Source organism: Pseudopodoces humilis, chromosome 3 (assembly GCF_049639895.1).
Source record: "Pseudopodoces humilis isolate 2021_Gansu_Grassland_sample_001 chromosome 3, ASM4963989v1, whole genome shotgun sequence".
Taxonomy (NCBI): Eukaryota; Metazoa; Chordata; class Aves; order Passeriformes; family Paridae; genus Pseudopodoces; species Pseudopodoces humilis.
In genome coordinates this window covers 47713122-47728184 of record NC_142202.1, presented here as the reverse complement: position 1 = coordinate 47728184, position 15063 = coordinate 47713122, and the positions used below count along the sequence as shown (strand labels likewise).

General features: G+C 41.5%; 1 protein-coding gene across 6 annotated transcripts in view; it reads left to right on the top strand.

Annotated features, from left to right (window-relative positions):
- SASH1 (SAM and SH3 domain containing 1) overlaps positions 1-10676 on the top strand; it is a 541099-nt gene extending 530423 nt beyond the window's left edge. For all 6 annotated transcript variants that reach the window (XM_088052803.1, XM_088052802.1, XM_014263649.2 and 3 more), the window contains 3 exons: positions 3795-4933; positions 5476-5607; positions 6436-10676. In XM_088052803.1, the coding sequence (XP_087908929.1) occupies positions 3795-4933; positions 5476-5607; positions 6436-6696 (1532 nt within the window). In that variant the 3' untranslated portion in view covers positions 6697-10676. The remainder of the gene's footprint in view (positions 1-3794; positions 4934-5475; positions 5608-6435) is intronic.
- Positions 10677-15063: the final 4387 nt, after the last annotated feature.

Here is a 15063-nt window from a genome sequence, read left to right as displayed (position 1 = left end):
TGGGGCTGATACTGGATCTTTTGGCATCAGTTCAAGATTTCAGAGCTACTCTTCCATTTTGGCTAGAAAGTGGTTTCCTATGTACTAGAGCAGAGTATCTTTTGTAAGTACTTTTCTGCGTCCCACTGCAGAAATACTTGGATATTCTCTTAGGTATCTACAGTGTACTTACGGCAGCATTGTGGTTTTATTTTAATTCACACAGGGCAACGAGCATGTAGTCTGTGATCTACCCAGTGTTAGACAGAAAACACCTCAGAGCAGGAAGTAACCATCCATGATCAAACAGTTAGTCTATATGGAAACAGGGCAGAGAGAAAAGCTATTGTGACAATGGTTCAGTTATTGGGCTTGTTTTGCATGCAGGTGTCGACAGATGTGCATTTGGAAACCATATCAGAAATCTGGTTTGCACAGGACTGGCCAAAAGCAGATAGCTAGGAATGGTCTAAGAACAGAGCATGCATATTTGATGCTTCCCAGGACAGTCTTGGGGAATGATTCATTTAAGGATTTCAAAATCTGGGTGCTGTTTCCTGGCATTCACCAATTTTTTTGAAACTTTTTATGAACATCCCTGGTCTTCCATAGAACCTCCATACCTAACAGTATCTGTATATAGATCTCTGTCATACTCCTTCCCAAGTCATCTTTTGCTAGTCTGAGAAGGCCTGTTAATTATTCCCTAAAGGTCATTCCCATCCTTGTTCATGCCTGGCTTCTCTTGTAGAAGCAAACCAGACCTCTATCAGGTTGAGATAAGGGTGTTCTCTGATTTGTTCAGAAACTGATGCCTAGATTCCTATAGTACCAGGCAGGCAATCTAAGCACTTCAGCATTCAGTCCTGATTAGTCAGAAAAGGAAGCAAAAGAGCAGGTGGCCACATTGCCAAATGTAATGTGCATTTCTACTAGTTTGTAATCAATTGAAAAAGCAATGAGGCCAGTATTGTCTAAGATGCCATCATCTTTGTTGTGTCAACAGAGCAGTTTGAAATGCACCCAAAATACAGCCATAGAAAGCATGGCCAAAATGAAAGAAAAAAACAAAAGTTAATAAAAACTGGGATTTGGACACTGCATTCTGTGTCTGGTTTTGTATACTTAAATTTCTGATGACTATCTTCCATAAGGAAAAAAAGTACTACAAGAAGTGCTGGATTTTTTTTCTGCTGTAGCTATGGTGCTTCCAGAAAGATTCCCCAAGATAGTCCCCTCTCTTCTAAGGCAGATGATGACAAGGAATGGAAAAGTTTCTTCCCTGTATGGTAATAGCAGGAAGTATCATGAGAGGTAGACAGTGCTTTTTTTAGCAAGAATTGCACCATGATATCATCCAACAGAAGAGTTCCTATAGCTTGAACTGAACCTGGAAATAATACAAGCTTTGCATTCATTTTGTGCAAGAACCACCTTTGTAGTATTATTTCTTTACCCAGACATCTGTGTCATTCTGCACACATCTTTGAATCAGAGATGCCTCTATGGTTTACAGCCCTATGAAAGGCATTAGACTGCATAACTGTACCAGGGGTTCACAAGACTGAGTTATTATCAAAAATCCTAACATTAAAAATGTGGTTTAAACTTTACTAGCTATACACTTTTACCCTTTCAGGTTGTTTTCCCTTTTTTTTTTTCTTGAGGTAGGAAATGTTGCATTTGTGAACTTTATTTATATAACTCGCCACTTGGTGAAAACAACTTTAAAATATATTTTAAAATCTGTTTTCAGGAAATATTACCTCCCCATGTTAATGTCTCAGAAGCATAATGAAATTATACCTGACAGTCAGAAGGAGGGAAGGAATAGATGAAAAAAGAGAAATAAATCATAGCTCCCCTCCTGTTACTGCTCTTCACTTAAATCACATTGAAAGAAATTACACTTTCAGCTACTGTCCTTTGTACAAAGCAATAGGATTGAACCCAGCAGTATCTTTTAAACCATTGTGAAGCAGAGAGCTTAAAGATTGCATATTTGGTTATATATGTTATAGGCAAAATATTTAGAACTTCCTCCCATTCTTACCTCATTTGTATATGTATGCCTAACAGGATTGGAATTAACTAAAGATTTGATTTTAGTTTTGCAAAATTTATCTTTCCTTGTTATTTTTTTTTCTTAATTTTCCTATTCTTCATTTCTTCTATCTTTCATTCCCAGGCTACTACTGGCTTTACACAGACATACCCCATTTCTAAAGAAATTAAATGCTGCTTACTAGATACCCTTATGGCTTCAGTAAGAGCTTCTATTGCACAGCACTAGCGTTTTTCACAACTTTTCTATTAGTGCTGAGTGGACTTTCCGAAAATATTTGTAATCCCTGATCAATATATCAGATTGAAAAGAAGGCACATGGATTTTTGTAGCATGAGCTGTGACAGCAAGTCCCAGACAGTATGGTGAATTACTGCACAAGTCGGGCATGTGCTAGCAAATAGGAATAATGGAAAGAGAACACTTCTTTCCATGCTTATTAAATATTGCCATTAGCACCTGGAGGCACTAAAAAGTGAATGTAACATTTCTAACATATCTTTCTAATGTGATTACAAGTTATTTTCAGAAGGCGGTGGCCTAGCTCCATGGAAGGATGCAGACAGAGAAGTTCTTTCTGCTACTTTCTGCTACCTGAACTCAAGGTAGCACCAACAGAGACAACTTAAGTGTGGGATGTGTCTTTATCAGCATTTTTTGGAAATGGTGATATTTAGCTTGAGTTGAGCTGTGAGCAGTACAGCTTCTGAGAAAGGAGTTGCTGTGTGCTCACATTTCACCTTATGAGCTCACCCTGATTTTAACTTTTTTTGATGGGAGTGTTTTCCTTATATCTCCTTGAATGTAACCTCCATTTTCTTTGCTAGTTTTCTGGATACTTTGGTTTTCAAACTCCTTAAGCACAGTAAGAGGCAAGAGAAAGCAAGGTATTTATTGTTTTAGGTTAAAGAGATTCTTTCATTCATATGCAAGGTGAACAGTGTATATTGTGCAAAAGCCAAGTACTGAACTTGTAGCAGGATAAAGCTCTGAAGGCAAACAGTACAAGAAGAAAGCATCTATTGCTAAAAGTGCACACTATGACTTGAGACTAACATTAGTCACATTTGAAACTGCTTTTCAAAACACTTCTCCATCTAATAAGATCTTTTTCTGTAAAACTCTGCTGTCCCTGCAGGTAGCTTTCCAAAGGGGCTGATGCAGAACCGGTCTTCATGTGCTTGCTTTCTCTCTGTTTTGCCATTGCAAATAGTTTGCTGCATGTTTAAAAGAAGGAATAACACTATTGGCATAAAATTAAAAAAATCATAAAGAGGGTCTTTTAAAAAAATCCTATGCAAACTAGTAAAGTTTATTAAAAGATGAACGTTATTATTTATATACTAAAATTAGAGGCAAAGAAAAGAACGTATGACTTTTGAATTATTTCAAGGGGGCCTGTCAAACCACTCCATACAATGAGTATGGGGTATCAGTTCTAACTGTAGGATATAGTATTTCTATACTAAACAAGGTTTATGTGAGCTAAACCTCAAATCTCTGCAAACTGGAGAATAAGAAGGATATTAAGTATGTTAATATCTTATTATTTGGATGTACTTTATTTAACAGATGACATTTACTAATAAAGCTGAAGTTCAAAACAAATCTTTATGCTTGAAATGCCAATGAGTTCTTCCACATTTAGAATTAACAAAAAGGGAATAAATAATTTTGTTTCAAAAGCATTTGGAAGGGATCTGTTATTTATGTTGCAGATTTTTTTAATGGTGAATTTATTTGTTTCTAGGTAAAACTCGAAGGACCTGTCTTCCGCCCTCAAAATCAGCAAGTGAGCATAGCTTTAGGGATTTCAGCAGAAACCAGCTATCAGATTATCCCACGCTTCCACTGACCAAGTCAATAGAAACTCTGCAGCCAGGGGAAAAAGAGAGCCGGCTGGGGCGTGCCCATCGTGCTCTAAAGAGCTCTGTCAAGCCTCCGGCCGTCACGGGTCTGAAGAAGAACCGCAGAAGTTTACCAGTTGCTGTGTGTCGAAGCTATGAAACTCTGGATGGCCCTCAGGGTGTAGATACATGGCCAAGATCTCACTCACTGGATGATCTCCAGGGAGAACCCACTACTAACTTACAGGACACTACCAAGAAAGTAGGCTCTTTTCCTCAGGATTCACTGGATATAGCTAAAAAGGCAAGTGGCTCTGCCTTGCCGCCTCAGTCTCATGGAGGCAGCTGTAAGGTAGATGATGTCATGGCTAAGCAGGGCAAAGGAGCTGCTAATTCTCAGAAGGGAAGAGCTAAGGAACTGAACTGCTCTGTAGTAGAGACTGCAGGTGGAAAACCTGCTCTGTTCCCCCTGAAAAACTGTGAAGCTCAGCCTGCTTTAGTGATGCATCATGCAACAAGGACACCTCTGGAAATACAGAGTAAAGGTTTTCATGACCTTGCACAGGCTGATTATGCTCCAGTCCTCAAGGGAGGTCTAGAAGCTGAACAAAAAAGCACAAATGAGGCAAGAATGCAACCAAAAAATCCTTCTCAGCCTCCACCTGTCCCTGCCAAAAAATGCCGAGAACGCCTTTCTAATGGATTATATCACCCTCCCACGACCACAAGTGGAAACCGCTCAAGTTTAGAAGCACCATGTTTGCCGGTAAAAAAGACCAGCTCATCCACTCCCATTGATTGTCATGGAGTACCTGTCCATAGGACATCTTCTGAACAGGAGCCCAGTAGCCCTCCTAGCCCACTGCCACCCTGGCTGTCGGAGCTCCCAGAGACTGCTAGTGTTCAGCAGCACGTGGTAAAGCTCGGCCCTGCATCAGCAAGGAAAGTCTCTTGCAGCAGAGGAATGGATCTGGAAATGGTGATAGAAAACAAGCTGCAGTCTGAAGACATTGATCTTACTGAAGAACCGTACTCAGACAAGGTAAGTGGTAATCACTTCAGTGGTTTTATTCCGCTAGCATTCCAAGGGATAGTCTGTCATTCATTGTATCTGTCATTTTTTTGTGGGGAAGATAAACCAACAATTGTTGGGACATTAGACATTCTATAACTCATTTGTCTTTGCTATCAGACTTCATAAATGCTTGTGTTGTGGGGGACTCAGAAGTCCCAGGCTTATTCTGAATCCTCATCTTTTCAGACCACTGGTGCCTTGGTGGCACTGGGCATGGGAATGTGTCTTTCTCTGCTAATGTGGGGGAGTAGAGCTGAAAAAGGAAGTAATGATTAGATTTTATCTTTCCAAGAAACTATGAATTGATAGCATCAACCAGTACATCTTTTTGTAGGGTGAAGGAAGGAGTCTTTTGGGGATTACTTTTTCAGTTCTCATGGAACTTCGAGGAAAGCTCCTTCTTGCTCCCATCCTGCACTTTTCTTTCTTTTGCATTGGTTGGTTTGGTCTGTATAGATACAGTTCTTTAATCTATCCTCCCTCTTTTGTGTCTGGCTGGGAACATTCAGCATGGTCGCTGTGGCATTCCTGAGGCTTTGGTACAGAGGTACTCTGAAGACTTGGAGCAGCCTGAAAAGGATGTGGCTACAAACATGGACCAAATCAGGGTAAAGCAGCTGAGGAAGCAGCATCGCATGGCGGTGAGTATTTCCATAAAGCAGATTTTCTTATTTATGAGCAGACTTTTTAAAGGACTGACTAATAGTGAAGGGAGATACTTGAGAAGTCCTGGTACAGAAGTGCTCCTTATGTTCATCTAGCAGATACAACATAGGTAGAGGTACTGCAGGGGCAGGAGATACCTCCCCCAGGCCCACAGGAGGACAGCCAGTAGTTGAGAGTGGATAGCCCTCTCTTGACCAAATAAAGATCTTAAAAGTCTAAGCAGACTGCAAGCAGTGGTAACAGAAACTTGCTCACCAAGGGTGGCATGATTTAAATGCTTCTGTATTAAAATTTGAAATGCTTTACACTCCTTTTACATTTCTTAAACTATACCAGTGTCCACTTCTCCTTAATAAAAGCAGAAGGGAGAAACTATCAAAAACTTTAATGGCTTTTTCTGCGATAACCTGGTCTGTCTGAGGAGGTAATAGGCAAAATTGGTATTCTCTTGACTTACTGAGAGATTAAATGGATCACTCTGAAAAGTCTTACTACTGGGTATTCTTTACTGAACTCAAACTAATTCAGAATGGTACATGAAAGGCAGCCAAGCAGCTGCATACTGCCCACTGTGTCTGTATTGCCAAAATTCTTGTCAGTGCTTCTGGCCAAGGGATCTGAGCCTTTCAGCCCACACCACTCTCACACTGACAAATGTGACATGAGAAAAATTAGAACATCTGCCATGAAATTCTACCAGTTTAGAAGAGACAACAAGCAATACAACAAAAAAGACTTACTGTAAAACAAGCAGGTGAGTTTAACATTAAGGGTTCTCTGTTCTTTCTTTTTTTGCTCCCCAGATTCCAAGTGGAGGACTCACAGAAATTTGCCGTAAACCTGTATCCCCAGGACTCATCACCTCTATATCTGACTGGCTGATTTCCATTGGTCTGCCTATGTATTCCAGCCTGCTCACGGAAGCAGGATTCAACACACTGAGCAAAGTGCCTTCTCTGTCACAAACTTGCCTTCAAAAAGCTGGCATCACAGAGGAAAGGCACATAAGCAAGCTCCTGGCAGCAGCAAGACTCTTCAAACGTCTTGATCCAGAGGCAATTTAACATGCTCCATAGTGTGACATTGCCTGGTTGAGAATCCACTGCTTCTTCCTGCACCAGTATCACTCTAATTACTTCATGTAGCTAAAGGGATCAAGGAAGTGGCTCCCCAGGACAGGCAGATATCTTCTTCAGAGGATATGAAAGTCTTTGGCAATTGAAGGAGAAGAGAGGCAACCACCAGGTAACATAGATGTGGTACTTCCCTCCCCGCCCACTCCCATCTGAAGTATTCCTATTTCATAAACTGCACAGGGTTGGCCTGAGAATCAGACAGCTTCACAGAGTTAAGGGACCCTTGCACATTTTCCTCGAGTTTCTGATAGTGATGCTAGTAACAGGTCTTCTGTACACCTAGGTTCTAGGTACCTGAAATCCTAGAGACCAGGTACAAATCAAGGTGTGAATTCCAGTAGAACCTGTTTGGCAAATGCCTTTTGTTTATTTTAGCAGTCTAGAGCAAACAAAAAGCCCTCAGTCATCTTTACTGTTGCTTGGTGTAGGTCCCAGTTGCCACAAAGCCTTTAGCTAGGCTGAAGTTGATGGACTGAAATTAGTTTTCAGTATGGTCCATCTCTGTCACTTCAGTGCAACTAACCCATGAAGAGTCAGAAAGCTTCTTTTTATTTGTACAGAGCTGAGGTAATTTTTATAACTGCTTTCTAGCAATCAGCTTTTTTATTTGCCTTAAAATAAGCTTTTAAGCAGTTACCTAGTGTTCACTTTACCTGTATTCACATTTCCCAAGCCTTGTTTCAACTTAAGTTGCATTTAGGGTGATTTCCAGCTGAAGTTAGCTTCTATAAAATGCCTCATCATAACATCTCCTGTGTTATAGAGGTCCTTTTACAAATCCAGGGTTACGCTAGGGTTTGGTTGTCAGGTTAACTCCTTGTTCACTACAGTCTGCATTTACTGTTGTTACTAAACTATTCCAAGATATACTGCCTTGTATATATGTAACTGCTTTTCATTTTAATCATATTCTGTGTACTGTGTTATATTGTCAATCATTATGCTGCAGCTTTGACTTGGTATCCTGACCATATTGATTCCAAACAGTGGGTTTCTGCAAATGAAAATTCACTTGCATTGAAAAAGCAAATTGTGTCCCATAGAAATCATTAGACCCAGTAATTCCATTGCATGGACAAGAAAATTCCCAGATAGTCTTATGAATAACACTGTGATTTTTAAAACAGTTGATATCCCTCACCACTGCATTACTATTACCTCTCACTGGAAAAGAGTATTGTTCTGGCAAATGTGATGAACCATTTTTCATGATGCAGTGATATTTTTCTGCCTAACTCCATGTGAAATGTTCCAGTCACATATGTGACTAATGACAGATTTTATTTTTCTATATTGGGTACACCTTTTATATACCAAATACAAATGATCATGAATAGCACATAACCAGCTTTTTCTTTGGGGTCTATATATGGTGTGTCCTTCAGCTTCTTGTAGTGCAAATGCCCTGTGGAAGACAAAGCCAGCTTAGTCTGGCAGGTAAAGGGAGATAAAATAGAAACTTATGTGTGGCTGTTTCCAATATCAGTTCTGACAACAATTTACTGTATAAAACCAGACAAGGCATTTCACTGTTTGGTGCCCCAATTATCCCAGTCTCATACTGAGCTAATGACTTCTGATAAAATGCTGTCAGATTGATGAATGAAAGATTGTGGTTATTCCATGATTCCTTACTATATATGGCCCTTTCATTGTCATGTTCTAAGTGTATGAATATGCATTTTACTACAGATGATAACTGGTTTTTCTCCTGGTAGAATTGATAGCTGTTAGGATTACTTCCCACATTTCGTATTTCACCAGTGTCTACTGCACACCGTCATATGAAGGCAACTAAGTCACTGATGCAACTTGAAATTGTTCTCAAGCAAAGCTCTGTAATATTCTCCTTGGTGTCTGATAAGCAGCATGTTCTGATATGACAGTATCAGGAAACATTCAGCAGCCATGTTTTGTACAGCTGGTGAAAATCTGTGCAGCCTCACCTTGAGTCCTGTGTGCAGTTTTGGGCACCAGAAGTGACATTAAGCTATTGGGGAGCATCCAGAGGAGGACCACGAAGATGGTGAAGGGTCTGGAAGGGAAGCTTTGGGAGGGACAGCTGAGTCTGTTCAGCCTGGAGGAGACTGAGGGGAGACCTCATTGCAGTCTCAGCATCCTCATGAGAGGAAGCTGAGGGGCAGGTACTGATCTCTTCACTCTGGTGACCAGAGACAGGACCCAAAGGAATGGCCTGAAGCTGAGTTGGGGAGGTTTAGATTAATCAGGAAAAGGTTTTTCACCCAGAGGGTGGAAACAGGAACAGGCACTGGAACAGGCTCCCCAGGGAAGTGGCCACAGCACCAAGCCTGACAGAGTTCAAGAGACGTTTGGACAACGCTCTCAGGTAGATTGTGTGACTGTTGGGGATGGTGCTGTGTGGAGCCAGGAGCTGGACTCAATGGGTCCCCTTTTGTAGCTCAGTATATTCTATGATTCTAAGAGAAAAAAAAAAAAAAAAGAAAAAAATTGTGTTTTTTCAATAATTATTATTTTTCTCTTGTTCCTCTCTGAGGCTTACATGGTGACTGTCAGTAAGCAGGAGATAGAGTATTGAGACTTCTGGGATTGTTGGCAGGGACCAGAACAGAGTAGAAGTGGACAGCAGTTATATTGGAGCAAGGGAAAAGTCCAAGCTGACTATAGCAATAAAAAAAGAAACAAATTCCCTTGTGTTGCAGGGAAGACAAGTCATATAATAAAGCTCTCCCATATTAATCACTTTCCCCTCTCTTAATAACACAAGGAGAGTTTAGGGAATAAGCTGGACCCGTTTGCCAAACTCTCTTTGTAAATCCATTATTTTAAAATGATTATGTGACCCAGGGAAACCAAATCACACCCATCAGGACTGGAGTGAGCAGTTTGAGATTTATGAGTTTTAATATTTGTTTTGTTTTCTTTTAAAGAATGTGCTTTGTGGTCTTACTTGAATTACAATTTTAGTTTATAATCTAATCTAAAAAAGCCTTAAGCTTCTCAGTGTTTGAGCTTCCCTGCTGTGGTTTCAGTGACCTGTGGCATTCCCCAAGCAGGTGAGGTGGTGCATTACGAGAGCCATAACCTCTTGCATCTTCTTGCAACCTTCAGTTGTAAAGCAACTTTTAAAGTTGCTTTTTCTAAGCAAAAGTTCACTCATTAACTCTTGGAAAGCACAGAAGAAACCTGCTGCTGGAATCCTCATCTGCTCTGCTCAGGCTCACCATGTTAAGTATCTACCCATTGTATCTTAGTAACTCAAACAGCTATTTAACAATAGAAGCAGCAAGCCCAAAATATTATTACCAAATGCCATCGTAATCATACACTTTGATCAATAACCCGCTGTTGCTACCCAGGTGGCAATTCCCTGTGCTCTTTTATGAGCCTGGCTGTGGATGCAGACTGGGAGCATGATCAGAAGCATTAAACATTGCATTATCCAAACAGGCCATCATGTCTAAGAGCAGCAATAGTGGTCGATTCACTAAGTCACAGCTGTGCAGTTGTACTGTACTATTTTTAGAATAAATAATACTTTCAGTCCAAGATACTTTTAGCATTAATTGACACCCTTTGGGGAATCAAAAGTGTCAAGCAAGTTATGTAACAACTAACAAAGTTGCACTTTCTGTATATGAAATCAATATTTAAATAACTTATTTTTCTCCATTTGCTGTTCTTAAATGATGTAAGTAGCTGTAATATACCAGTACTCAATATGTCCTGCAGTTTGCTTCAACCCAAGAAAGCTGTGTATTGTAAAGAAAAAAAAACAAAAACAAAATATGAATGTGTAAAGATTATTGTGCTGTTTCATTTAGCAAAAAAAATGGTTGACAAAAGGGTTTTCCTGTGTATCAAAACTTGTCTATATGTCATACTGTTCATAGATAAAAAGTAAATAAATTTCCATGATCTCTCTCTTTTTTTGTTGTTGTTTCCAATTTTGCTAACACATCCTCTATTTAGTGCCTGGCTAGTGTCCAGTGATGTAATTTTTTTGCTTATATCTTTGGCCCTTGCCCTGTAGCTTACTGAGCCTCTAATTCCTCTCCTGGTAGGCACTCTCAACACATCAACAGCAGGAGAAAAAGGTTTAAAAATATTGAAAATATTAAAAATATTAAAAGCCCAAATAATTCAGGACTAGAAGCAGCTGTTAAATGATATGATGTGAACCAGGACTGTCCAAACTTTGTCTGTTGTATCCTATGAATGTCCAGCTGCTGGCTCAGTGAGATACGTGTGAGAGGTCTCCCAGGTCTCCCCTTGGGAGCTTTATGACTTTTCAGTGGAATAATTAATAACTGGGTGAGTGGAGAGGAAGGGCCCATGAGTGCTGTGGAGTTGTAGTTACAGCTCTTGCCTGCAAGAGGGGATTTTGAACCTGGTTTGCAAATGCAGCTCTGCTTCGTTTGGCTGCTGAGGTGCTGTTAACTCCTGAAGCTGTAACTCCTGAACAGCCAGGTAATGTCTCCAGTCCGGGATAAGATGCCAATGACCATGAGGGTTGGGGCAAAGAAGCCTTGGGACGTGATTCTCGGCACTTCCTTCCAGCTCGCTTGAGTAACTTCTTGCTGGCTGTTTTGCATTTGTCGGTCTGGTTAAATTTGCTGTGTAATTAATGGCTGTGCTGAGCTGCCTGACAGCGTGCTGCCAGCTCCTCGTGGCAACAGCTTGAAGTTAAATCCTTCGTGGATTTAGCCCCAAGGAACCAGGGGGGCTGTGTCTGCACGAGTTGTTCTCCGGAAGCTGAACTCGGGAAACGACATGAAGTGGAAAACAAAAAGAATCTTTTGGGCTGGATCCAGACTGCTGGATCTTTGTCTCCCCGCCGGCAGCCCCCCGGGAAGCTCGGGCCGTGAAGGGATTCGGTGGGAATGCGGGAGGGGAGGGGAGGGCGCTCGGGCGGCAGAGGGCGCCGGGACCCGCTGTTTCCAAGGGTCTCTCAAGTGACAAAACAGAAATAAAAACAAAACAAACACTGGGCAACATGAAAAGCCAGGGCGCTTGCCATTTCTGCAGCTGGAAGGAGTATTACTTCCCTTCCAAGATTGCTGTGGTCCAGGATTGCGTTGACAGCAGCTGAAACACAAAGCCCCCATCTATTGCTCTCAGCGTTTTGCTGCTGTGTTTGATCCAAATGTGTGCTAACCGCGGTAGCTGCTGCCAAAACCAAACGCCGCCACATACATACCTATCCTTACTCTAAAAGTTCTCTTTCCACATGTTTGCACCAGAAAACGCGATGTGGGAGAAACCTGCTAAAAATTCTTGCTGCTAATACTTACAAAAAGAAACTTTATGCCTGAGCAGAGGGTTCATGTCTAAGCCCACAGAGACTTAAAAGCTAAGAATGTAATGTTACATGTACCACCAGAGCTACCTCAGGAGTCCACTAAAGGATGACCCTTGAACATTCAGGAAGCAGTACAGAACAAGTGGTGTGACTCCTGGGGATGGTGCTGTGCAGGGGCTGGAGTTTGACTCGATGATCCTTGTGGGTCCCTTCCAACTCAGCGTATTCTGTGATTCTTGTTAGTTCTTAGCCTTGCCTTTTTGCAGGCACTGCAGTCTTTCATGGCATGAATGGACATCATTATTTGTTTCCTTCAGTTCTGCAACACAAGTAGTCCATGCCAGGCTTGTGCCTGCACGAGTGTGTTTGCAGGTGTACTGGTACTGTTCAAGTCCTGACCCCAAAACTATGATAGTGCTGAGATTCTGTCATTTCCAGTGGGTTTGGGCCTGTCTTCAAGCAGAAGTTTTGCACATGTAAACTGACTTACAATCAATATCAAAGTAAATATTCTACACCAAAAAGGACCCCAAGCCCTCTTAAAAAACTTCAGGACATTTATAGGATTAGTATTCTTCCAAAAAGAGTCAGACTAGAACAAAGCCATAGGTCTTACTTCAAAGGAATATTGTTTCTTGGCCTGCTGCAGTTGAAGTTCATGGAAAATACAGGTGCCTATGGTCAAACAGAAAGATGCCTGGTGGGATTAGCTGCTTCCAAGACTAGACAGGTTTGAGTAGGAGAGAAAGGTAAATTTCTCCATATATACTCCATATAGCCCTGTTGTTTATTGACTCTGCTGAAGTTCACCATCTCTGAGATGAGTTCTGCATGGCCCTGGAGGTTCTGGACTTGGCTCTCCCAAGGTGGATCCCATCCCAGGTAGGCAGAGCCCTTTGCATCCCTGACAAGTTCTACATTCCTTATGCTACTATGCATATGTTATTCTGAAATTCCCCCAAGTTTCATTTTTTCATTCAGCCACAAATTGCATACCCAGATGTGCAATTTTGTGAAAATAAGACTGGTGTTTATGTCCACAAATCCTGTCTTAAGGGGACACCCTCGTGAATTAAACTATCAATCTACTGTTTTTTGGTTTTTTTCTCTTTGGCTCCGCTGGCACCTATGGTAATTAATATATTCCCACCATATACTAAAATTGGAAGTTACAATTTATTTATTTTTTTTATGTTTTACTGAGGCATGACTAAGCTGTTACCTAATACGACCACGCACTTTCAAAGTTCTGATTTAAGTGGTTCCATTTGCACTTAGCTAAACAAAAAAAACCACCACAATATCTCTGCCTCGATGAATGGAACTGGATTGTCTCTGGCAAGTTCAGTGTTAAATAAAAACCCCATGCAATGTCACCTCAACCCTGTGGTGAGCTGTTCCTGTAGAGCACTAGCAGAGTGACAGTAGCCTGACCTCCATTCTGATGTCCAGAGTCCCCACTGGAACAGGCCTGGTAGTGAGAGCTGAGTTTAGTTCAGTTTGCAGGTGTGTTCAGGTTCTAGCAATCCTACAAAACCAAAAAAGAAATGGATTTGCCATCCTGCTGACCACCTACCATACCCTGGGGTGTGAGCAATTTTATAGTTGGCTCTGGCTGTCTGAAAGCAAGATTAGTGGTGCTCCTGATCACACTACAGGCAAGCACTACACACCTTTTTGTTTTCTTTTAGCAGCACTGAATTGCCTGCCATCCGGAGGAGCTGCTGCCTGAGTAAGGCCACATTTAGGCCACATAAGGACTGCTCCCCGCTTCTGCCTCCCACTGCCATCAGATCTGCTGCTGCTGCTACAGAGCAGCACAGGCTGCCTTTCCCCATCAACATCAAAGCATAAGCATCATAGAGGCATAGAAGGTGTTTTGGATTTGGAGCAGTGCAATATCTGGAGAGCAGAAGAATGGCTTAGATCAATTCAATTACACAAAAAAGCACTTATGTGCTTAATAAAGTCATCTAATGAAATGAGAGATGAAAGGCTCTCAATTCATTAAACCACTTCCTTTTGAAAGAGACTTTCTTTTGGATTTAGAAACATGCCTTGGGATCAACTGCTGCCTTCTCAGTTTTCTTCTCCTCAGCCTGATGACAGAGTAAGGAAAGGTTTCAGGCTGCTTTCTAACACATATATGAGTGTGAGTCAAAAATTTGGTTTTTGGCCCATAGGAAACCTCTGGAAGGCATTCAAAAACTTGTTTGTTTTCTTTTTTGTGTCTATTTTAGCAATTTCATCAGTTGTGTTTTGCTTCAGGAATATGGGAGGCTTCTACCTGAGTCTGTGAAGATTCCTGCAAATTCACATCACAAGCAATGGCCCAAGCTTCCACACAACGCCTGTCTGTGTGTAGATATGTCTTCCCTGGAGCTGGCAGGTGTCTGCAACACAGTGTTTAACCCTGCAGGCAAACCTTCAGAGTTGTTTCATACCCAGGAACACATAAACAAATTTGTCCATGCTTGTTTGCACACACAGAAAGCCAAGATTCAGCCTCACTCCTTGCATCCTGTGAGCTACATCCTGCTGCCTTCTCCTGTCATGTTACGTGTTTGGCCTGTGAGAAGACCAAAGCCAAGGTTTGGTCAAGTTCTGGTCATTGTCTGGTGCTCACTTAGGAGCGTGCACAAACAAAAGTAGCTTGTGCAAGCAGCCCAAGTGACCTGGGGAACACACAGTTAACTCAACACTGATGTGGTGAATACCTCCTCAGGGCCTCACAAAGATCCCAGGTTCAACACAGGAAGAGAGGCAGGAAAACAAACCAGTGAGCTGGAGACCCACCATGCTGGTGACTATTTCTGCTCCTATTTCCAGGTGTATCTACTTGGCTGAGAACTTTCATAAATTTCTGTGAATTCAAGATGCTATTTGGAGAAGAGAAACTCAATTCAATCAGGTAATTGAGAGACCATGCATACCAGATGCACTCTTTAATTCTGAGAAATAATGTTGTTGCCAGGAGCATTGAGTCCTGAAGCACAAGCAGTGAAAGGCCCAGG